Source organism: Perognathus longimembris, chromosome 14, assembly GCF_023159225.1.
Source record: "Perognathus longimembris pacificus isolate PPM17 chromosome 14, ASM2315922v1, whole genome shotgun sequence".
Classification (NCBI taxonomy): domain Eukaryota; kingdom Metazoa; phylum Chordata; class Mammalia; order Rodentia; family Heteromyidae; genus Perognathus; species Perognathus longimembris.
The window spans coordinates 11,585,950-11,612,945 of record NC_063174.1 but is presented as its reverse complement, the minus strand read 5'-3'; the positions used below and the strand labels follow the sequence as shown (position 1 = coordinate 11,612,945).

Genomic DNA, 26,996 nt, shown 5'->3' with positions numbered 1-26,996 from the left:
ATGTATGACTTAAACAAAAATTAAAAACAATACTATTTATAAGAATGATCAAACATTGGGTGTAAATGTAAGAAAAGATGTACAATATCTGTATGCTCAAAACTACAAACTACTAATACTCTAAACTAGTCCTTAGCCTCATGTGTAGAGATGACTCAAAATTTGGTTCTCTGCTTTGGTCTCATCTTTGCAAACTCCAAATTGTATAGCTAATTGCTACTATAATGAAATCATTTCGATATTTAATGTTGAAAGTACCTAGGCCCCCAAATTTGGGTTATATTTTATTTCTTCTATACTTCCTTTTCTTAGCTATAGTACTACCATTGGCCTGGCCAATGCCAAATTATTTGTTCTTGATCCTTCCTTTAAACCACCCTTCAAAAACCTCTCAATAAACACTGTCACCATCACTACTAAATCTATGTGTACAATGCAAACATAAAAATGCTCCGAATGAACCAGGCCCCGGTGGCTCAAGCTTGTAATTCTAGCTACTCAGGAGGTTAAGACCTAAGCATTGAGGTTCAAAGGCAGCCCAAGTAGGAAAGTCTGTTGAGACTCTTATCTCCAATTAAGAAACAACAATAAAAGCCAGAAGTAGAGCTGTGGTAGTAGAAAAACTCAAGAATAGTGCCCAGAGACTGAGTTCAAGCTTTACAACTGGCACAAAAATAAAAATTCCCACAGATGCTTTCTGATACTCATAGTGTGTGTGTGTGTGTGTGTGTTTTAGTTGTGCCAGTTCTGGGAACTGAATTCAGAGCCTTTGCACAACCTCTTGGCTTTCTTACCCAAAGCTGAAGCTCTACCACCTGGGACATACCCCTACTTCTGGCTTTTAGCTGTTAACTCAAAATAAGAGCCACAGTGGACTTTCCTGCAGGGGCTGGCTTTAAACTGCGATCTTCAAATCTCAACCTCCTCAGTAGCTAGGATTACAGGCATAAACTATGAGTGCCTAGCATGTTATTGGTATTCTTAACCCTATCTATCTCTCCCCTTCTCCATTTCTAGCTTCCTAATCTAAACCATTATCATCTCTTTACTAAAATTACAGTAGTCTCCTAACAATCCATCCTACTTCTATTCTTGTACTTCTGCAAATTCTATTACACACTGTAGCCAATGATCTTATTAAGATTTAAATAATGTAACTCATTTGCTACAAGCCACTACAGATTTATGCTTGTCATAAAATCTAAATTCTACTTTAGGGTGAAGGATATTATTAAACATAAGAAAGTCTCAATTTACCTTTTAGACTTAATATATATTTGTTCCCTCTCATTCACTATGTTCCAGTCATGCTGGATTTCTATTTGCTCTATTTGATTTGTATTTGTGCCTCTGAGACATTTGCTTCTTTGGAATGTTCTTCCCATCAGTCTTTACTGCCAGGCTGACTCACTATGGTCAGTTAGCTGGTTTTAAATTCTTTTTTATTTATTATTTTATTACCAGATAGTTGTACAAAGAGGTCATAATTCCTTAAGTCAGGTTATGAATACACTGTGTCTTGATAAATGTCACGCCTTCCATTGTTCTCCCCCACTTTCCCTCTATCCATCCTTACCCTTAAGTTATGTAGCTCAATTTTTATACATTGTACACTGAATATACTGCTTGTCAACCTTCTCCTCTCCATTTTTGTGCTCCTACCTCATCATCCACCCTCTTCCAGCATGTTTCCACTTCCTGGTATTCAGTTTGTTAAACAGTTCATTAGTTTAGGTTCTTAGGTAGAATCTTCAGTTACTGATGTTTAAACTTCGTTTTTGCTCTTCTAGTACATATATTTTAAGAATAGCCCTTCCAGTTTGGCACTGGGAGCTCATGCCTATAATTCTTGCTCCTTAGGAGGCTGAGACCACAAAAATTTGTGGCTGTGAGGCAGCCCAGGCAGACAAATCTATGAGACTCTTATCTCCAGTTAACCAGCACCAAGCCAGAAGAGGAGGCACAAGTGGTAGAATGCCAGCCTTAAACAGAAAAGCCAAGTGAGAGTTTGAGGTCCTGAGTTCAAGCCCCAGTACTAGCTTTAGTTGCATTCCACAGTGTCATACAAAATATAAATGATCATTTATTTCAAAATATTTCCTAATTTCTATTATGATGTCATCATTGATCTATACATTATTCAGACATGTACTTTTTATGTTTGAAGTAACAGGGAATTTCTACATCAATTTTACTGCTGCCAGGGAAGATATGATAAATTATTTGTTTTCTGAAGTTTATTAGAGATTGTATAAACAAACATTATAGACCATGTCATTTATTTACCATGTCATGTATTTCAGTACAATTTGGAGTTGAATTCAGAACTGAAAGTTCCATAAGTGTTTATTAGATAAAATTGTTAAGTGAACTATTTGAATCTTTTATACATTTTCTGGTTTTGATTTTTATCCCCAAGGACACTGCTCTAAACCTTCTATGAACATTTATCCTTTGGCTGTTCTTCATTCTTTCTTTCCTATCTTTGTGGGTTTAAATATGGCATTATTTTTCACTTAAATAAAGGACTCTGCTTCCCATTTCTTTCAGAGCTTTGGGGATGTCATTTCACTCTCTTCTGGCCTTTGTTATTTCTTTTCAAAATTTAGCAGCCAGAATTACTGTTGTTCTTTGAACTCCTTTTCCTCAGTCTGCTACTAAAATCATGACTTTAATTATATTGTGCCTGTTGTTTCATTTTTCCCACTTAGTGTCCTTAAAATTTCATGATGCAACTACTGCTCTATCTCCTTGTCTTCTTCATTTCCCATATACTGGATTGTTTCAGTCTCATCTATTTCTCCAGGTAGGCTGTTTTATGAGTCCCTTCTTCATTTTATTTTATTTTTTTGTCAGTACTAGTTTTGGCAGTACTGCAGTATGAACATAGAATTTTGCGGTTGCCAGACAAGTATTCTGTCATTTGGGCCATGACTTCAGCCCCTTTCGCTCTGGTTATTTTTTAGATAGGGTCATTTCGCTGAGTTTGGCTGGACTGAGATATTCTTTATTAAGCTTTCCTTAGTAGCTGGGATTACAACCATGTCCCGCTATTAATTGGGATGCACCATTACTAACTTTTTGCCTGGGTTGCCTTCAAACTATGTTCATCCCTACCTCTACTTCTGAGAGGCTATGCATTTTCTTTTGATCTCTATGATGCATATGCATGGATGCAGGTAGGTGTGTGTGTGTGTGTGTGTGTGTGTGTGTGTGTGTGTGTGTCTCCATATAATTCTCCTAGGAACTTTTTTTGTGCCAGTACTGGGGCTTGAACTCATGGCCTCACACTGCTTAGTTTTTTTTCCCCTCAGGGCTGGTTCTCTACTACCTGAGCCACATTTTCACTTCTGGCTTTTTGCTGGTTAGTTGAAGATAAGAGTCTCTTGAACTTTTTTTTTTTCTTTTTGCCTCAAATGTTAGACCTCTGAGTAGTTAGAATTGCAGGAGTGACCCACAGGCACCTTGCTTCTGAGTAACATTTTTAATGTTTTATAGTGTTAAGTCACATCTTTGGCCTTCCTCTTGGTTCAATTTTCAATTTCTACTTCAAATCTTATTTATTAGAATATTTTTGGATCTGAAAGTTTCCCCATTTCCCCTTTAAAGTTACTTGGGAAAACACTAGGTTTTGATAGATACAACATGTAAAACACCCAACACTTAATAAAAACTTCATTTTCAATATAAGTCTGAAAGTTTCACGAATAAGAAAATCTGCCACACATACATAAAAAACTACAGTTTCCTAAGGAGGGAAGTTGAAAATGTTTTTGAGATAGATATACACATTAAATTTAATATTAGGAAATTACAAATCTTGTATAACAGACTGAATATGTATGCATTAGGCTGGAACTTAGCACAGATACGGAGTCCTAGTGGGAATTATCACTAGGATAAAACTGACACACCTTATAGAAATACTGTATCATATTTCATGATGTAAGTTAAGCAGTTTGAGTTTCTGGAAACAGATGAACTAACAACTCTTAAAATATCCTTTATTTTCCTCTTTACTTCCTCATTAGCAGTTACAGGAATAAATGAAAATGGAGACTTTTACATAGTTTTATACCCCCTCAATAATTTCTACTAACCAAAGCAGTTCTGGTCCATACAAAAGTAGATACAGTTCAGTGTTATTATAGGACATTTGTAATACGTTAGTTATTTGTTATATAATTTATGCACTTATAATAATTTGCTGTTCTCCTATGTTTAAGAAAACTTTATTTTTCCTAAATATATATATATTTCAAAAACTTGATTGTTAGCTATTTATTTCAAGGTTTCATTATCTACTATAGCACACACATTATTATTATACACAATTCCTTTACAGTACTGTCTAGCGCTTCAGTATTCTTCACCTAGAGGGAAACTTAGACCCAAATTGCTCAGTTTTTGAATGAAGTATTATTTTTGTAGCCTTCATGCAATATTAATTGAATTTATTGTTTCATAATATACAGTTATATAGTCAGTTGCCTGTGTCAGAAATAAAATGAGGTAACTATAATTTGTATTTGAAATCCATTGAAATGCCAGGATTAAGACAAAAATGTATATGTAGCCATTGTTAAGTATAAACTATGTTATTAAAACACTATTTAATGCTAATAAAGTCAAATATTGCTTTATGTTGTCTAATACCAAACATATTAACTATGTTAAGCTCTTAATTCAGTATTTGACTCTAATTATTCCATGACATGACTTAATTATTGGCAACTATCTAAAATATTGCCTACAGAATTAACAACTCTCTAAGGAAAATGTGATTTAAAATAGGCATTCTTCTTTAAAAAAAATAGGCATTGTTAATGTACTCATTACCCGACTTATGTAACTGTAACCTCTCTGTATATCACCTTTACAATAACAATAAAATATATTAAATAAGAGACAGATTCTTATTCTTGAGCTTATGGATAAGTTTCTTGGGGAAAAAACTCCTTAAAATTGTGTGCAAATTTCTATGTATGTGTGTTTTCTTAGGGAAAAGACACAATTTTGCCTTAGCTACTCAAAACACTTTCAATTTCCCCACATAAAAACTCCCCACATAAATGGGGGGGGGGAAATCAATATGTTGTCAAAAGAAGAAATTTTACACATTAATAAGGCTCGACAGTAACTAGATTCCCACAGAAACGCCCTGCTACTCTAACAGTATTTTGAATGGTAAAAAATACATTTGTGAATATATGATATCTATGAATCTATGACATCTAACTATGTCTAACATAATAAGGAATTGGATCCAGAAATAAAATACTGAAAGTTCAACCAGAAAAAAATTGTTTATTCAACTGAAATGTTACAGCTAGTAACATCTCTAACAGGGAATAATGGTTTATGTAAATATGTAGAACTTATGTTTCTGGAATACAATAAGTAACAAGCACATATCCATAAATTGGAAACACTAGCCAACTGAGAAATAACAAGTAATCCAAATCATAAACCAATTTTCAAACTACTAAAGAAGACATAAACCTAAAGGCAAAATTAGATGTGTAGATTAGTAAAAATATTTTAAAAAATCAGTATAAATAAAAAAATCAACATATAAAAGATCAAGAAACCCCTACTAAAGATTCCTTAAAACTATAATAAAATACCTGTTAGGCTTACATTTGTCCCATGCAATTTTCCTTCATTTCTCCTTCTACAGGAATGTAAAATTTCATCATTTTCACAGACTTCTTTTAATTATGGAAAAAATACATCTTCCCAGTAAAAAGGAAGTTTTTCACCAACCTTTTCTAGTCAGTGAAAAAGCAAAAAGATAAATGAGAAGGTGCCCCAAACTGCATTTATGTTGTAGTATAATATATAGATCATACAAATTATCCATGACTTATGTACAGGTATATGTGGGAATAAAATACACAAAATAAGAGAAGGAAATAAAAATGATTGCCACAGAAAACAGAAGTGTAAAGATGTGTGTGTGTTTTCTACCATAAAACCTCAGCCATCCCAAAAGCTGTGCCATTCTGAGGCCACTTTCAGGCAGATTCTGAAAAGCTGGAAAGTAAACACAGGTGTTTTAAAACTAGAGCTGCTGTCACGGACAACCACAAACACCCTTAACTCTGAGGTGGCAACGCCTCTTTTCCGCCCTCTGTTTTTTAAAGCAATGCTGGAAAAGAAAATGTCAAATGTTTCATCTTTCAACACCTCAGAATAAGTAAGCGCTTAAAGTATTGTTTCGCAAATCTCTAGCAAATAGATCATTTTTTCACTATGTTTAAATGTAGCCAATTAAATATTAATTATATAAAATAAAAAGAATCTCTTAAAGAACACCATCCTCAATCTCATTATGTCCCCTGCTGGATCATATTTTATTGTAGCTTCTTTAGTTTCTGAAAGTAAAATGTTTTGTCTACATATATTTGCCTACAAAGTTGAACATAAAAGAGTAAAAAGAATCTTAGAAAAATCCAGGGCTTCATTAAGACCTGAAATTCTATTTTAGAAAACTGTATCCTAAACCATGCCAAACTGGAGTAAAAATTGTTAACTGAGCGAAAACAAAGTAAAATAATTCCCAAATTATTACAAAACACAGCACTCACATTCACGAATGCATCCAATTTGCTAGCAGTGAAACATCAACTCAATCCCTATAAAATGGTCTCCAAAAAGCAGGCATAAAATTCATTAGGAATTAATGAGTTACTACCAAACTAGTCAATATAAAAGCTGAAGAAGAATTAATTGTTCCATAAACAGCAAAAAGGTGTTATTAAGAGACTGGCTAGGTATCTATCATTTCTCAAATCTTGAAGGTTATTGTGAGAGCTTTATTGCACGTTCAGAATTCTACCAATAATTTCTTTGTATAATGCATGTAAGCTCTATTCTGTGAAATCGTACTTGCTTATTTGGTTACTCAACACAAAAGGCTAGGAATTTTTCACTGACTCAACTTCTAATAGCTACATTGCGCTCTTTAACAGGATAAAAATAAAAACAGGAATAAAAGTTAAGACTGAGTAACAGCTTCCATCAGTACTTATATCTTAAAAAATTTCTTCAGATAGTTTAGAACTTTGATTTCTATTTTTGACTATGGTAGACTAGCAGAGCTACATAATATTGGGCTAATCAGAGGCAATGAACGACAAACGAAGAAAGGCAAATAAAGTTTACCATCCTTTCCAGATCCACCCACGCACCGCCTCCTCTCACATGAGAAGGACTTTGTATAGTATTAACACAGAGGACAGTAATGTTAAGTTGTGAAATTAATTGACAAAATAAAATAATTTAAAATTAAGTTTGACAGTTCTTAAATGAGTCCACCATACTTTAGTATTATAACATACACGTGATATCTTCAGGCACAAAAGAGCAAGGAAAGGGCAGTGTGTCAGTCTTAGAAGTTAATTTCCTTGCTTTTGTTGGTTTATATTACCATCTAATATTACGTAAACAATCCGTTTCTAGGCAATTTATTTTTTCCTCTGCCACAATGAACTTAAGTTCATTTGTACGCTAAATATCTCCTGACACATAAACATTTAGTTTATCAGCAACAAAAGGAATGTCATTTATAAATAAAATTTGTAAACTATAAAACAGCCAAAATTTGCTTAGTTGTAGAATCATGACTAATTTCACAACCTTTCACAAGGCCAAGGTGAGATGAACACAACAGCATTTATTAAAAATAAATGGCTTATCTCAGAGTGTTCCGTGCTCAGTAATTTTTTTCTTGACCTTTCACATAATCACATAAAAACTTGTGAATTAAAACCAAAAGAAAAAACAAGTTCAATTCCATAAATTATTAGAATAGGCAGATTTTTAAAGAGGGAACTCAAAGTTAAAAGCACATTGTCAATAACAGAGCAAGAACTAAATGGACAAAGGTAGGGTTGTTTTTTTTTTTGCATCACTGTGATCACGAATTAATTTCACTATCTTCTGTTTTAGTAAAAATATGTAGTCATCCCAATAAAGTGAATAATCTGTGTTACAAGAAATTCAATGAAGAATTGTCACTTTGAGCCAGGCGCAGGTGGCTCACACCTATAATCCTAGCTACTCAGGAAGCTGAGATCTGAGGATCACAGTTCAAACCAGGTAGGAAAGACTGTTAGACTCTTTAAACTGCTCACTAGTCAGAAAAAGCGGGAAGTGGCTCTCTGGCTCAAAGGGTAGAGAGTGCTATAGACTTGCACATAGGGACAGAGCCAAGATCCTGAGTTCAAGCCCCATGACTGCAAAAAAAAAAAAAAAAAAAAAAGGTGTCACTTTTAAGGACAGAAATTCTGATATATTTTGAATGTATAAAAAAAAGATTCTAGATTTAGCAGTACCAAGAAAACATGAAAATTTTAAGTAATCCACAAACAACACAAAATACTAGATTATATTGTGCATACTTCTAGGGAGTCTAAATGTACATTGCATGATTCTGACAAGATGAATGCCATTCAGACAATTATGGTTGGGCAAGAGTCAAGGTTAACATTTTTTTTAAAAAAAGGCTATAAATTATGAAAACTCTGTCTCAGAGGTTGCTATTTACCTGAAAATACATGGATTATTTTCCAGACTCTGAAATATATTTTAAAAATATACTTTATCTGAACAAAGAATGTGAGAAATATGCTTTTTGTATCAAATTTTAAATACTAAGCAATAAATTACAAGATCTTTAAAACCTGTGTATGAGACAGTAGGCTAGAGTGATTTTCCAAGATGCCTTTTTGTTTCAGTTAAAATTAAAATCCATGCTGTCTAATCCTTGGAGTCAATTTGTAATTAAGGGGATTTGATGAGAGACCAGGCACTGAATTAATGATAAAATTTAATATCTGTTTTAATGCATCAACATAACAGAAAAACTAACCAACACTGAACAACACAATAAAGTCATTTTGTTATAAAGGGCAGACAGAGCAATGTCAGTACACAAATGTTTTTTTTTAAAATAAATGTATATGATAAAGTTTTGTAGATGTACTAAGAATTGTGTATCTGAAAGTCAAAACAATAAAAACATAAAAGAGTTCTTTTGGTAAATGCAGTTACTTTTTATTGAGAATTTTATATGATCTTCATTAAGTTCAAATAATTTACATATTATGTCTCAAATTATATTTTAATTTAGTATCCAAAATATAATAGTTGCATTTGACAAACTCAAAGTTGTTTTCAAAAAAATATTTTTACAATAGGAAAGGTATACCAGATTGGAGTTATAGGCTCAATAGTATAATGTTTTCTAATCCATCAAATTGAATTTCACAGAATTTTAGGATTCTATTTGAATTTTGCACTATTCTTTCCATACTACTATCATATGGATTATCATGAGACAATTGAATATATCACTTCTCATAGATCATTTTAGTGTAATCTTTTATGTAGAATTTACTCAACCTAAGTTTATACAGATTACATTTGACTACTCTTCTCCATGCAGAATCACCCAGCATATCCTAAAATGCTGTGTAAGCACTCAAAAAGACATAAAATAGTTCACGCTACCAAAATACTTACACTAGTCTCATACAGAAATTACTTTGGAAAGTAAGCAGAACTGAACTTAAAATCATATTTGGTAGCTATTTAAAAACAAATTTAATCAGCCAAAATAAAGGTTGGGGAAATATATTTTTTCCTATTTTACTTTTCAAACAGAAAGTCTGTGTTGGGTAAATCTTCCAAAGCCCAGGTTTATTATGTTAAAAACATGCTTTACATGTTTTGTTTTTGTTTTTGGTACTGGTACTGGGGCTTGAACTTGGGGCCTGAGCACTGTCTTTCAGCTTTTTTTTCACTCAAGGTTGATGCATTACTCTTTGAGCCATGGCTCCACTACTGGCTTTTCGGTAGTTAACTGGATTTTATTTTATTTATTTATTTATTTTTTTGGTCAGTCATGAGGCTTGAACTGAGGGACTGGGCACTGTCCCTGAGCTCTAATGTTCAAGGCTAGCACTCTACCACTTGAACCACAGCACCACTTAGTTAACTGGAAATAAGAGTCTCACAGACTTTTTTGTTTGGGCTGCCTTGAAACCATGACACTCAGATCTGAGCCTCTTGGGTAGCTAGAATTATAGGTGTGAGCCACATTTTGATTATTGTAATGCTTCTATAAAGAACTTCAGACTTATAAACAGGCAATCAACTGGATCGCCACCATTTAATGCTTTAAAACTATTCAGACATTGTTCTCAACAGTATCAAGGGGACATGTGTTCTGCTTCTTCTTGGCCATCATAATACCAAAAGTCTATTGGCCACATAACAAAGGTAGATGATAATAGAATGTCAGCAGAGGTAAGGAGGAAACAAGTAATGAAGTAACATTGATGTGAGCAAAGACAGCAAAGACCTAGAAGAAAGTCAGGGAACTCTTGGCAGTTTCTCACATATTCTATTATTTTCAGGTCAGTGCTTATTTTCTTATTAAAACATTTAATTCTTCCACCCAAATTCTCTTCAATTTGGCCATAAATAACAGTATTGAAGACAACATGAATAACTATTAACTAGCTGTAGGATAGAGGACAATAAATAGGCTTAGCTAACAGACGGGAAAACTGAGGGCTCAGACAAGACTTTGTGAATGCTAGGGAATTACTTCACCACTAAACTACATTTCTAGGCCTCCCAAAATGTTTATTATACCTTATACTCTTTAACAGGTCTTACTCAGTGTTATACTCACATTGTACTCTGAACTTACCAAATTTATTTAACAACTGAACTCTTCAAAAATAGTTTACTTTTTTCTATAAAATTTTCCATACAACTGAAATCAATGCTCTCACTATCACCACTGAATTGAAACTTCAATGACAAATTAGAAGTGACCTATTAAATCAAATCTAACACTTTTGATCTTAGTGGACTTCATTGAAGCATCTAACACTGTGTACCTCTCACCTCATGAAATTTTACTCAATTCTGTTTTGTGTGATAACAAAGACTTCACACTTTCTTAGTCATTCACCTACTCTTTGGACTGTTCATTTAGTTTCCTTTGTAAGCCACTTATTTTTGCACATCACTCAAGTGTTGGAATTCACTATTGTTACTTTATATTCCTCATTCTAAAATAGGTGACAGAGAAAATTAAATTCTATGTCAGGTCATGACACCTAAAGTCAATAAAAGGACCATGTAGATGTTTGTATAGAGATCTATATTCACTATATACTGTTATCTTACTTCGGTTTTGTCAAAATATATTCCTTACAGGACTGTGATTAAAGTCAGGAAACAATGGCTTCAAATACACATACATGTCTAAAACATTGACTGTGGTAAAAAGGTTTTGATATTCTCAGTATTCAGGCCTGAGAACACAGAGGTCTCAAATACTGTATATTTGGGTATGAATAAAGGGTGGTTCCTTACAAAGAAACCAAGATTTAAAAGACCGGATGTAAGATACAGTCACAAAATTACTGCTCAGCACAGCAGAACCACTATACCACTATACTATATAGGTGTACAACAAGGAAAGAAAAGGAGAGGAAAGAATGGGAAAAGGGAAGGAGGCACATATATATGTAAAGGGACAAATAAGGTTCTAATGATTTAAGCAGTATAAAAATATTATGCAGAGAAGCGCACAAAGGTGCAAATGCCTATGTGCATCTGATCATATAAAATAATATTTATCAAAATGAAATCCAGGAAATAGAAAAAGAATATTATATAATGATGGAATAGGTATGTATAGTCACAAAAAGATGGAAGCATCAAAACCCACTTCATGCTTGATTTGGCTTTTGCTACTCAAGTCTCATGAAAATAACGTGGAAGGATTCATGGACAACAATACACCCAAATCTTTGATAATATGACACAAGTAAACTTTTGTTTCAAAGAGACAGATGATGATGATGATGATGATGATGATGATGATGATGATGATGATGATAATGATGATGATGATGATGACGATGACGATGATGATGATGATGATGATGATGACGATTCTGTTGCTGGGGTTTAAACTCAGGCTCTGGTTGCTACCACTTATCTTTTTTTGCTCAAGGCTGGTTTTCTACCACTTGAGTCACAGTTCACTTTCTGGTTTTTGGGTGGTTAACTGGAAATAAAAGGCCCATGGACTTTCCAGCCTGTGCTGGCTCTAAATTGAAATCTTCAGATCTCAGCCTACTGAGTAAATAGGATTACAGGTCTGAGCTACCAGTGCCTAATGGGACACATTATTTTTTAACATATTGTACAGTTATATAATATCTTCCCTCTCTGAAGGAAGATAATATCTTTATAGCTCTAGGGCTATTCACTAAACAAATAATCATTAGAAGACAAGTTGAAATAAAGATGTGGCAGGGTTTCTTCAAGATATACAGAAGTATAAAACACACAGGAGAACTATCTCCCCAAATGGTTAAAGGGTCATAACTAATATTAGTTTTTAAAAAGTTAAATGTTAAACAAAGCAGAGTAAAAAACGATATGCTTGTGTGTGTGCACGCATGTATGTGTGTATAATTAGAGTATACATTCTTTGTATATATAGGCAAAATGCATTCTGAGATGCTTGAAAAATAATATACCATGCAGTCAACTATAAATATTACTTACAATAATGTAAACCTTAAACATTGAACTCACAAAAATACGAGAAAGCTAAATCATCACCTCCCTTACAATACATAGTTAAGTAAAATTGAAAAATGAAGAAATAGCAATAAGCTTTTCATTTAGACATATAGAAAAGAGCAAGTAGCCAAAAAAGTTGAGTGATTTTGTTTGGGGAGCTGAGATTCAGTAAGACAGATGAGGAAGCATATTGCTAAATTCTTCTTATAATGCGTATAGTCATTTGACTTACATTTTGTTGTTTTGAGAACAGTCTCATGATGTCAAGGCAGGACGTGCACTAATGAATCCTGTGCCTCTGCCTTCCACATGCTGGAATGATTATAGACATGGTCTACTACTGCAACGTTTCATTTGAAATATATTAATCTATAGTCTACTGATATTTTTGAAAAATAAAATTTTTCAGTAATTATGGCTAAATATATACAAAATGTTTTCATGGAAATATCCATGAGTACAAACCCACAACCATCCTAAGGATGTAACCTTAAAGAAGAATTCAAATTATGCTACATCAATGAAGTATTTTAAGGGAATGGTCAGAAGAAGTATTTAAGTCTACCGGAGAATGTTTACAAAGTGTTTGTTAAGCAGGGAAAGAGAGTACTAAGTTAAATGTGTGGTATTAAGTAGCTTCAGAGACAAAGTATTTATTCAATGAATACCATGTACCAGGCAATTTTTCTGGAGGCTAAAGCTACCTTTCAAGATGATATGAGGTACAGATGGCAGCTATTGTGGTATGTCAGTGTCTTTGACTTCTTGGATATCAAATATTTTTAAAATCATCAGTGGATACAGACATGTACACAAAAACCTTAGCGACAATAACCAGGCCCCAGATTCAAGCCCAAGGATTGGTACACACACACACACACACACACACACACACACACACAGAACAAAAAAAAGAGTATGGAGTCAGAGAGCCCATATAGGGGAATCCTTGCTAGGCATGAAGCATTTGAACAGACTTTAAAAAGGTGAAAGTGAACTATGTGAACATTTGAAGAGTGTTCCTTAGAAGTAGAAACAAGAAGTATAACTGGCCCAGAAATATAATCAGCCTAAGTGTGTTTGAGGAATAGCAAGAGGATAACGTACCAAAATGAAGTATGGTATCAGCAAGTAAGACAATCTAACTTTTATTTAACAGGATTGTTGCAGACTCTTGAGTTGAGAATAGATGGTAAGGACACAACAGGTGACCATTAGATGAAGCTTTGGCAATATCCTGGACAAGAGGTGACAAGTATTTAAAGGCAGTAGCTGTGCAAGTAATGAGAAGTGTATGATATCTACTAACTGTAGAGCTAGGAGAGTTTGTTTTTAGATAGGATGTAGAATGTGAGAGGAGAGGAGCCAAGACTAACTCGAATGATTTTGTCCAAAGCCACTTGTAGAATAAAAGGGATGGTCTTTTCAATGTCTGTAAAATAAGTTTAGGGATGAGGTAAGGAATTTGGGGGATAAATTTGATTGTCTAGCATGTGCCACATCCTGGATTTGATTCCAACACTATTTTAAAAATCAGGAATTTGGATTACAGCATATTAAGCTTGAAGTGATGGGAAGTTTCTAGTATGGCAACCAGTGGTCCTTGCTTCCTGATATTCCTGCCTTTGTATTTTCCCTTAAGTGTAGGCTGGACAAAGTAATTCTTTTTTTTTTCAAATTAAATTTATGATTTATTTCTTATTCTGAAACAATTATAAATTCTAAGGAAGTTAAAAAATGCCTAGGTAAGACCCATGGACATTTTCTAATGGATAACATCTTGTGAAGCCACAGTACAAAATTAAAGTCAAGAATCTACACAGCTCTTCCAATTTTATGGGCCTTACATGCACCTGAGCATGTGTCTAGTTCTATATAGTTTTATCATTTATAAACTAGTGTCACTGCAAACATAATCAAGATACAGTTTTTCTACCACCACAAGGATTGCTGTGTTACCCTTTTATATTCATAAACATATTGTCTTGGTGTCATTATTAATCATAAACCTATTGCTATCAGAAATGTTTTAATGCGATCATGCTACTTATGACCATGCTCAATGGAAATTGATTTCTCTTTCTTTAATTCAGAATCTAAGCAGGCTCAGGTGACTTATCCCTGTAATCTCAGCTACTCAGGAGACTGAAATCTGAAGACTGTAGTTGGAAGGTAGATCAGATACTGCTTGACCTCCAATTAACCAGCAAAAAGCTGGAAGTGAAGTTGTGATTCAAGTGGCAGACACTAGCCTTAAGCAAAAAACCTAAGGGATAGTGAGTGCTCAGGCCTTCAGTTCAAGCCCCAGTTTCAACACAAACAAAACAAAACAAAACAAAACAAACTAAGCTATGCAGGCCTGAATTGATTTATTATAATAAATCTATTTATTATCACAAATCTATTTATTATCACATTATAAATGATTTTGAATGTTATTTAACTCCCTCTTTTTTTTTTTTTTTTTTTTTTTTGGCCAGTCTTGGGGCTTGGACTCAGGGCTTGAGCACTATCCCTGGCTTCTTTTTTTTTTTTCTATTTATTGTCAAAGTGATGTACAGAGAGGTTACAGTTTCATATGTTAGGCCTTGGGTACATTTCTTGTATTATTTGTTACCTCCTCCCTCATTTCCCCCTTCCCCCTCCTCCTTCCCCTCTCACCCTATGAGTTGTTCAGTTAGTTTACACCAAATGGTTTTGCAAGTATTGCTTTTGCAGTCGTTTGTCTTTTTATCCTTTGTCTCTCGATTTTGATATTCCCTTTCACTTCCCTAGTTCTAATACCAATATATACAGTTTCCAAAGCACTCAGATAAGATACAGTGATAGTGTGGGTATGACCACAGGAAGGTGATACAAAAGGATCATCAACAATAGAAGCTACGATTTCACAAGGCATGTTGAAAGTAATTACAACGGTGATATAACACTCGTTTCCATTACATGGAGTTCATTTCACTTAGCATCATCTTATGCATTCATAGGTGCATAGCTATAGGGCTCTTGTGATCCTCTGCTGTGACTAGCCTAAAGCTGTGCTAATTATTCTCTATAAGGGAGACCATAGAGTCCATGGTTCTTTGGGTCTGGCTCACTTCACTTAGTATAACTTTTTCCAAGTCCTTCCATTTCTTTACGAATGGGGCAATGTCATTCTTTCTGATAGAGGCATAGCATTCCATTGTGTATATGTACCACATTTTCCTGATCCATTCGTCTACTGAGGAGCATCTGGGTTGCTTCCATATTTTAGCAGTGACAAATTGTGCTGCGATGAACATTGTTGTGCTGGTGGCTTTATGTGTGTTCTTGTTTGTGGTCTTTTGGGTAGATGCCCAAAAGTGGGGGCTGCTGGGTCATAGGGGAGCTCTATATTTAGCCTTCTGAGGAATCTTCTGAGGATTCTGAGGAATCGCCATACTGTTTTCCAGAGTGGCTGAACCAGTTTACATTCCCACCAACAATGAAGTAGTGTTCCCTTTTGGCCACATCCCCTCCAACATTTATTATTGTTAGTTTTCTTGATAAAGGACATTCTTACTGGGGTGAGGTGGAATCTTAATGTTGTTTTGATTTGCTTTATTATAAAGCTATAGTAATAAAAACAGCTTGTCCCTGGCTTCTTTTTGCTCAAGGCTAGCACTCTATCACTTGAGTCACAGCACCACTTCTGGCTTTTCTTTTTTGTTTATGTGGTGCCGAGTAATCAAACCCAGGGCTTCATGTATATGAGGCAAGCACTTTACCACTAAGCCACATTCCCAGCTCCAACTCCCTCATTTTTGAGATACAAAATAATTTGACAAAGACTTTACAGTTGGTCCATGCAGAGATAAGAATGTTGTCGACATCTACACCAGTGTTCTTTCTCCTGCCATACCATTTGTATCATTGGCATATTGTGTCATGCTTTACAAAGAGAGTACAACTAATTTTAATGAAATGAATAATATCCCTGCTCTTACTACCTTATGGACATGGGGAGCCAGTATTCATGGGACTTACCTAAAAATTCCAATCCATACAGTAAGGACATGGGATATTCTGAAGGTTTTAATTCAAAGTCTATTACTGTAATAATTATCTATTAAAATAATCCAACTTAACACCCCATTTTTGGTAAAAGGTTGGTATCATGTGGGCATACTAAAAACAGTACACTAACATTTATGTTGACAGAAAAAGATTAATAATTTAACATATGATTTCATCTTTAAAAATGTATTACTATTTACTATCCTGTGAAATAATGAATACTTGCTACTTTCTCAGTTTCTTAAAAGAACCTGATTTTCAGTGAATACTAAATACTAAAGGACAAAATCAACAAAATAACAGTTATTCTTTCAGTATTATGAAGCCAATAGTGAAGACTAGAAATCTTGATACTTGAGTATTAAGTCAAAAGCTAAGAAACTTAGCACAAATGAATCTTTACTCTATAGAGTTTTTTTTTATTTTTGTTTTGTTGTTGTTGTTGCTTAATCTTGCCTTTTGCCATTCCCTCTCCAAATTATCTCTTCTGAAACTCTGAATAGATCTACTATTTTTTTTGTTTTGTTTTTCTGTCTTACCATCTCAGTTTATATTTTTCATTTCTTCTCTTCCAATTTACTAAGTCTTTCTTTAGATGTGTGTATTATGTTACTCTTGGCAAATCTGTCAATTTGCTAATTTTTAGTTACTTTAGTTTTAATTTCTATTAATTCAGTCTAGATATTTACAAGTCCACTTAATAAGTCACTTTTCTGACTCTTGTTTTCTAGCCTCACTTTTCCTTCAAAGGCATGGAACACATTTATGTTATAGTCCATGACTGACAATTACAATACGTATTTGTCAAACTATATGATTTGCTGTTATTATTGAGTTTAGAGGTGTCTTATTCACTCATGTATTTTTTATTTCTTTTTCTGTTAGCTCAGTGTTTTTGAAACTTAATAGGAACTGTTAGAGATAAATTGTGAAGACAGTTTGATTCTGTTGTCTATGGACGTCTGCAGGGCAGAAGCACTTAAATCCTCAGCGTTTAGAATCATACATGTAGCAAGAATTAAAGCAACCTGGGTGGTACTAAACCTGCCTGAAAGCTGGTGATGAATGACAAATTCCCAGAGAAGATTTTTCTCCCTTCTACAGGCAAGAAAATGAAGTTCCCTTGCTTCTTATTTTGTATGAAGGGTTTGTCTCTTTTTTACTTAAACACTAATAATGAGGACACTATACATAAAATTTCCTGGCTCTGTCTTGACCTGTAACCATTAAAAAAGAAACTCAAATTTACGAACATTTGACAAATATACTCAGGGTGGAAAATTGCTACAGGTAATAACTTGTCCAGTATCTTTTCTTCATTTAAATTTTGTTTGGGCCTTTATAGGTTCCTTGTTTCCTTGCCATCTCAATAATGTGAAATGTCCTTCACAAATGCAGCAATGGTACTCACTTGACACTGTTGAAAACGAACTATACAACTTGTTGATGGGACTGGGAGGGAATAACTGGGAGAGAGCAGGGAAAGGGGTGACATTACGAAAAAGAAATGTACTTTTTTACTTGACTTATGTATCTGTAACCTCTCTGAACATCATCTTTATAATAACAATATAAAAATTTTAAAGTCCTTCAAATAAAAATATAGAGTCAGTCCTTTTCAATATTTACCATTTGAAACCTATGTTTTTTGTATGCTTCTAAAGTACAAGACTCAGGGAAGGTTTCTTAGTACAAAAATGTCATCTGTGCTTCAGAATAAAAGCGATGGCAGTGTGACAAGTGATCAGAAAGCTCAGTAAATGAAGACAGGAAAACTAATATGGACAGTATTATTATTATTATCTAGATCTTGACTTTGACATAGGGTAAAATAAGAATAAAATAAACATGCAATGGAAGGGATGGCATTGTCTAAAAAGCAATGTGCTCTTCACCTGACTTATGTAACTGTAACCCCTATCCACAACACCTTTATAATAATGATGTAAAAAGCAAGATCCATCACATAACCAAGAGGACAGGATGCTGAATTTGTTTGACATGATTGAGCGTTTGAAAGAATATGAAATTATGTCATGTATTGTAGTGTACATTCTGAAGAAGGTAGTAGTGCCATTAATTAATCAATGTTAATGAAACCATTTGGCAGAAAAATAGTAGAAAGCTGTCACAAATTATTTTAAAAGATTTAAAGATGATATTTAGTAGAAAAATAAAAGTGTGAATATATTGTAGCTCATTTAAATAATGTGGCACTATTTACACTAATATTATGAAGCTTTCAAAAGATATAGAAGAATTTTAAATGCCTATTATTAAGTGTATGAAGCTGATATGGAAAGGTTTCAAATATATGACATTATAGGGAAAGGAAGAATGGTTGTCAGAGGTCAGAGGTCTGGGTGTGATAAACAGGCAGAACATAGGAGAGTTTAGTTAGTGGCAGAGTTGTCTGATACTATGACTATTGATATTATGCATTCACCAAAACTTTCTGAGTCTGCTATATCAAGTAAACCCTAAGGTAGAGGTTGGAATTTTGATTGTAATGATGTATCTATGCAGGTTCATTGGCTATAGACAACAAGGATCACTTTGGTATAGCATACCAATAGTAGAGAGGCTTTGAGTTTATGGTGGCAGCAGAAACAGAACTCTCTACTTTCTGTTTAATTCTGATGTAACCTTAAAATTGCTCAAAAGCAGTTTATTAAAAAAAAATGGCCAAGTGCTACTCAGGAGGCTGAGACCTGAGGATCATGGTTTGGGGTTAGCCTGGGCAGAAATTATCCAATTAACTGTTAAAAAGCTAACCTGAAGGTATACCTCAAGTGGAAGAGAACTATCTGTGAGAAATTCATTAGGCTGAGAGCATGTGCTTCAGTACTAGAGGGAAGGGGTAAGAGGGAAAGGAACAATTATATAATTTACAGAATCATTTATACTTTATGAATATGGAGAAAAAGAGGCACCAGCAATCAAGAAGAATCAGAGCAAAAAAAAATAATAAAGTGGATACAGCAAAGAGAACTATAGGAGAATGACTCAAGAAAGAGGTGTCTATGTGAGTGAAGTGTATTATCTTTGGGGGATTAGGATGTTGTATGTAAAAATGAGTATTACATATCACAACTGACCATCAGCAGTCATTTATAATCTAAGACCAGCTTAATGCAATTACATTGGGGGACACTTTAGGAGCTTAGAGGTGCCTGATAAAAGAAAAAATTAAAGTTGAAAAAAAGAAAGTATGTATGAAGTTCGTAATTATGTTTACTGTCCATATATTTACGGCTCATCTAAATTTAAACATTTAAGTCTAAAAATGTGTTTTTCAAGAAACAAATATTTCTTTATCTCTTTTATTTTCTGGTATGGGAATTTGAATCTGCCAGGCAGGTATTCTATCCCATGAGTTATGAACCCTCACCCTGTTTTGCTTTAGTGATTTTCACATAGGGTCTTGTGCTTTTTGCCTGGGACCAGCTTCCATCTACTTATGCCTCCCACAGAGCTAAGATTACAGATGTGCACTGCTACTGCCTAGCTTATTTGCTGATTTGGGGTTTTGCAAACACTCTGCCTGGGCTGACCTTAAACTGTGACTCTCCTGACCTCCACCTCCCAAGTAGCTGGAATTACTGGTGTGTGCTACCACAACTGGATAAGAAATAAACTTGTTAACCAAAGTAGATAGAGTTCACTATAAATGAGATTAGGTTTTTAAAAAAGTAATCTCAGGATATACACTAGTGTCATTACAATGTGGTCCATTGTGTTATCCTAGAAAAACAAGAAAATATAAAAACAGAAGAAATGTCATGCCTAGAAAAGTCCAACTATTAGAATTCCTTACTACTCCAAAAAGAATGTTTGTAAATAATCATCAAAAACCAAATCCTAGCTGGGCTCTGGTGGCTCACACTTATCATCCTAGATCCTTAGGTGCTGAGATCTAAAGATTGAGCCTGGCAGCCCTGGCAAAAAAGCCCTTGAGACTCTTATCTCCAATTAAACATAAAAACAAAAACAAAAACAAAAACAAAAAAACACAAGTGCAGGGGTTGGGAATGTGTCTTAGCGGTAGAGTGCTTGCCTAGCATGCATGAAGCCTTAGGTTAGATTCCTCAACACCACATAAACAGAAAAAGCCAGCAGTGGAACTGTGTCTCAAGTGGTAGAGTGTTAGCCTTGAGCAAAAAGAAGCTCAGGCCCTTAGTCAAAGCCCCAGGACTGGTAAAATAAAAATAAAAACAAAATAAACAGCAGTGCAAAATCAAGTGGTACAGTGCTAGCTTTGAACATAAAAGCTCAAGGATAGCACCCAGGCCCTGATTTCAAGCCCCAGGACCAACACACACACACACACACACACACACACACACACACACACACACACACACGCCCTGAGTTCAAGCCCCAGGACCAACACACACACACACACACACACACACACACACACACCAATGCTGCATCATAATAATTTAAAAAATAATTTTCTTATTGCTAAGCAAAGAAATTATTATTTGACTGTTACTAGGTTATTCAAAAGTATTACCCTCTTTTATGACTGTGGCTTTGCCATAATATCAGCTTGGAAAGTCCAATATAATAGATGACTTTTATCTTTGATTTCCCCCCCAAACCCCAAATATATCTGTACTATTAAATCTTTCAGAAATTTCAGTGTAACCCAGGGAAGTGAGGCGTGATTTTTTTCAATTCTTACTCTATTGAAATTTATTTTTATTAGTGTTAGTAGTAGTGGTACTATTTATACAAAAGCATTGGAAACATTACTTTTAGACTGAAGGTTTCTAGGTACATAGAATTTTTTTTTTTCCTAGTCCTGAGCTGGAACTCAGCCCAGGTACTGTCCCTGAACTTCTTTTGCATGAGATTAGTGTTCGCACTTGAGCCACAGCTCCACTTCCGGCCTTTTTGCAAGTTTATTGGAGCTAGTCCAACAGACTCCTGCTTGGGTTAACTTTCAACTGTGATGTTGAGATCTCAGTCTCCCGAGTAGTCAGGAATGCAGAAAAGAGGTACTGGCACCCAGTGGTACATACAATTATTTAGAAAATTAAAGAAATGTTCCTAATACTAATTTAGATACTAAATATTAGATCAGCTAACAAATAAAAATGAGACCTACTACTGGTTGTAAAAGGTAAGTTGGAACATCTATTTACCATATAGCTTGGTAATAAACTTGCTACTCATAGCTTCCATGGCAAATAAAAAACATAGAGTGCTATAAAAGTCACAAAATCAATAGAATTCCTACAAAGAGTAATTTTTAAAATATAACTTATAACATGTATTATAATGTATATTATAAATTATCTATTTTTCATAATTCAGGTTTTCTCATCAGAAAATACAGTTAAATAAGTTAAAGTCAATGATATGTACAGCACACATTTATACAGAGTTTAAATGAATATAGCAGCTTCAGAAGATAGAGCTGATGAGGGAGTTTTCAGAAACAAATTCTTATCCCTCTCTTTATGCCACCAAAATTGGACCTGACTTTAGTTAATGGATAAAGTTGTCAATGATGAAGAAACAACTTGAAAAACTTTGGACTACTACAGAAAAAGATGAGCCACTACCAAAGATTTTAATGTCTATTTGTTAGAAGTAAAAGTGAATTATATTTATATGTTACCTTAAATTTTATAGTCTAAAGAGATGTTTTACAGAGGTCTATCTTAAACTTGCGGGTCTCTTAGGGTCTACTAATTTTCCTCTGATTTTAATAAGCTCTTATCAATGTGAGCTTATTTCTCTCTATAAATAGCCACTATTATGTAACTAAATTTAATATGAACACACACCAAAAATGCTAGGTTAAATACTGTAATTACCATGTACTTATCACACTTGAATTTTAATTTTAGGTCCTGTTTTAAATGGAAAGAGGGATATGATACAGAACATAATATGTAAGTCCTTTAACAATGCTAAAAAATTAGCAGAGTATACAAAAAATTCTATGAAAATAATGTTGGCTGAGCACCAGTGGCTCAGGCCTGTAAGCCTAGTTACTCAGAAGGCTGAGATCTAAGGATCACGGTTTGAAGCTGGCCAGGGCAGGAAAGTTCGTGAGGCTCTTTTCTACAATTATCCACCAAAATGCTGGAAGTGGAGCTGTGGTTCAAAATGGTAGAGCACTAGCCTTGAGCAAAAAGATCAGGGACAATACCCAGGCCCTGAGTTCAAACCCACAACCACCACCACCAACAAAACCCAAAAAACAATGTTGTTTTCTCCACTACAAGTATGTATCTTCAAAACTATTATATTTAATTTTCATAAAATAGTACATTTCTTCGGGAGACAATTAAAATAATTGTAGTAATTTATAATTCTCTTTCCTTGGTTTTCTAGTTTGTCAAGAAATTTCATAGACAATAAGAGAAATGACATTACACAATAACAGTTATTATACACCTGTGACCAAGAATTTGAAAATCTAAGCTAAACTTAGAAAATCTAAGTTCTACCATGCCTCACATTATTGGCATAGGTTAAAATATTTTCCACATAAAAATATTAACATTTTCCTCAATTTTGGAGGATGAAATTTTTTTCAATTCTGGTTTTATATGTTACACTGTCAATAGCACATTATTTCCCTGTAATCTCCAACAATAATGAAATCAAGACAGTAAAGTACAATGCAATCATTTTGGTAATAAATCTTTTCTTACTGTAAATAAAACATTCATACATCTTTTGTTTTTCCAGGCATTTTGGAAAACTTGCTAATGAGAAGGCAAGCACCTTGAGGGTAGAGAGTACCTTTACATTGGCATTAGCTATCTTGGGAACTGGGGCAAAGGAAAAGTAAATGAAAAGCCACTAGCACTCTAGAAAAAACATGGCTAGTAGAATCAAAATAAGACCCTTCTTCGTGATTCTTGGATCTACATTGTAATGGTACAGAACTTGTCCTAAAATGTGTACTTGAACTTATTTGAAGTTCCACTTAAATATATTGTCTTTATTTTTCTTTTTTATGATAACATTCTAAGTATTTCTTCAGTTCCCAAATGTATTTACATCTCCTAAAGGGAAATACAATTTTGTGAGTTGTTAGTATTTATAATTCAATTAGGATTATAATAATAAAATACTGATTCAAAGAAAAGGCCTATAATCGAATACTTTTTAATAGCTACAGAAAGAAAGAATATAAAAAATATAAAGAGAATATGTGGCCAAAGTTATTAATACATCACTACTCAAAATTCAGGAAATATGTTGTTTTCATGTACACATACATGAAATAAAATAATACCACAACAGAAGGGTGCTGTATCTGTGTTTAAAGAAGGGGTTGTTGGCAAACACCACTGCCTCACTTCTGCTGAAATGTACACAACTGATATATGCAGCCCAGAAAGCTGGCACCAAGGGCTTACAACCTTAATTTGCCTGCGAGAAGGAGAGGAGATTTACCTTCAGAGCACGTTCTTGATTGTTTTCAGCAGTCAGATGTCTCATGTTGTTTGCTGAAGTCTGGTTCTGCTCTTTCAGATGATGAAGCTCCTGCTCTAGCCGTTTGCACTGCCACAGGGGAAGAATCCCATTAAGTAAAGGAGGTATAGCATTTTTTTTTCACCAAACCATATGAATTAATGTAAATAATGCTACTGTATTCTCTAAAAGGCAATGGGCTCTTTTGCAACAGAAATGTTAAATAAAAGTAACAAAATAACATTACTTATGGTATTTTGTAAATTTGGTCATATTTTTCAATTAGTCTTATTAAGTTAAATATAACAGAAAAATACTACATTTTATAAAATAAACATCAAATATATATTCAAAATTACTTTCTTCATTAACAAAAATATTCTGGATATTTTTTCATTAAACATGCTGAAATAAAACATGCTTCTAAATGATATTGGATTCTCAATAAACTACAATACTACAGTCTATGATCAATTTATGGCATTTAAAAAACAAAAAATTATAAAATGTACATTAAGAGATGCCCCATTTTAGGTATCTAAAACATTTAATAAAAACTGTACATGTTATAAACTGATATGCTGTAAATCAAGACAGTATAAAACTACATGAAATACTGATTAAAGAAATAACATATTAAACCCATGTTTCAGGAAAAAAAATTTAAAAAATCATTTCTTTTCCCTTTTCTTTTTAAATTAGAATATTAAGTCACCAACTATAGCAACATATTGATTCACAATCTAAACAAAGTTCTTTCTAGATTATTTTATAAACACTTGGTTGTCACAGTGAATAAAATATCATGTTTTCATGATAAAACAAGGGACTATAATGTAACTTGTTGGTTCTTACTATTCTAACACTGATTTTGTCTAGTTCTGACCTCTACAACAAACAAGTAGTCAGCACCAGTATTTCCTTAGTCCTATACAAAGCCTTTTAAAACAAAAAGTCTTGCCAGATACCTGATATTGATTTAGATTATGTTAATATGCAAACACAAAATCGAGTATATACACCTCATGCATGCAAATACTTAGAAAACCAAGATACATTTTAAAATTAAATAAGGTAGCTGCAAAGTTAAGGTATTTCAAGTTATTGTTAATTCACTTTAGAAATGATTTTGTTGAAGATAAATTCTACAAATATGACCCAGTACCGACAGCTTCAGTGGCAGATTCTTTTCCATTGCCATGTCCATTCTACCATGTGCTATGTGACAAATCATCTATCACATCCTTAAAATTAATGAAAACTTTATAACATGTCTCATTTTCTTTTATTTGCAAGAACTATATGATTTATCTCTGTGCTTTTTTAAACCTCATACCAAACTATTTGATCACATAGTGAAGATATAACTAAGAGCCATGAAAACAAGTAAGCGGTAACAGCAAATTTAACAATCTAGTACCAATTTACTCTACTAGAAGCATTCTGTACATTTTCAATTAAGTGTGAAAAGGAATGATAAACTACAATCTATGGGGATTCAAAGAGAGAATGGAAATTTTTACTATGGAGGTACAATGTTTCATGAAGTAGATGTCATTTGAGTTGGACTTGCTTTGGTTATAAGATTTTGTGGGTTGAAATTGGAGAAAAACAAATGTTAAAAATTAGAATGAAGCTCAAGATTGTATTTGGAGATAGGAAACATGAAAAGGAATTGTCTGGTCATGTATTCTTTTCATTTCAAGAAAATTTGAACGGATCCCCAAATAGCCATTTTCCCTATATACACAGCAGTAAAGTAAAAACATGATTCATTCATTTTTAGCTCAAGAAAGAAATTTTGAATTCATTGTGATTTGCTTATAAATTATATATATTTAATACTACTTAAGATTCAAACAGAGTGAAACAATGGTATTGAGGTGACTAAAAATAATATAAATGCAGATATGTTTGAGATTTGTATTTTGCTATATTTATGTTATTTACATATATTGAATTGTATGATTTCATCTGACTTTATATTTAATAGTTTAATATTCACTACAATTTAAATAGTCATGTATAATTTTTTCTGGTTTGCTTCAATTTTTTATTTCTATTCTCTTTGACAGTTATTGAACAACCCAAAACTTACCTGTTTATTCACCAGTATGTATACTATACTGTACTATATGTTAGAAGTTTATAAAATGTTGCCTGCCATTGATGGCTCTGGCCTGTGATCCTAGCTACTCAGGAGTCTGAGATCTGAGGAACACAAGCACAATTCAAAACTAGTCTGGGCAGGAAAGTCCATGCAACTCTTACCATCAATTAACCACTAGAAAACTGTAAGCAGAGCTGTGGCTCAAAATGGTTTAGCGCTAGCCTTGAACAAAAAGAGCTCAGGGAAATCATGCAGTTCCTGAGTTCAAGCCATATGACAGACACCTACCCTCCCCCCAAAAATAATTTTATAAAATTTTTATAAAGCAGATACATATCCCAAAATTTGTATCTCAAATTTTCTTGATATTATTCCTATCTTCATACATGTTCATTTTTTTTCAAATTTGTCATTTAAGATCTACAGAGACAAAGAATAATGTAACAGAACTTTTACATCCATCACCAATATGTACCAAATGTAACTGGGTAAATTTAATGTAAATCTTTTAGATTACACTGTGACAAATTTCTGTCTCATTGAATACTGCCCCTCTTTCTTCCCTCAAACATCTGGGCCCTGGGAACACACATCTGTAATCCCAAACTCTTTAGGAGGTAGAGATCACAGCTTGTGGCTCACAGGCTAAACACACTACTGAGAGAACACATCTGAAGTGGTGGTCATCGCAGTGTGCTTGGGAGGCAAGCACAAAGTTCTGATTTTACTCTGTAGTACCCTACAGCCCAAGAAAGGAAAAAATAATCATCTATTCTGAAGTGCA

The 26,996-nt window shown here is 33.8% G+C and overlaps 1 protein-coding gene across 3 annotated transcripts in view; it reads right to left on the bottom strand.

Annotated features, from left to right (window-relative positions):
* Mipol1 (mirror-image polydactyly 1) overlaps positions 1–26,996 on the bottom strand; it is a 250,668-nt gene that overhangs the window by 101,604 nt on the left and 122,068 nt on the right. For all 3 annotated transcript variants that reach the window (XM_048362982.1, XM_048362983.1, XM_048362984.1), the window contains one exon: positions 24,085–24,192. In XM_048362982.1, the coding sequence (XP_048218939.1) occupies positions 24,085–24,192 (108 nt within the window). The remainder of the gene's footprint in view (positions 1–24,084; positions 24,193–26,996) is intronic.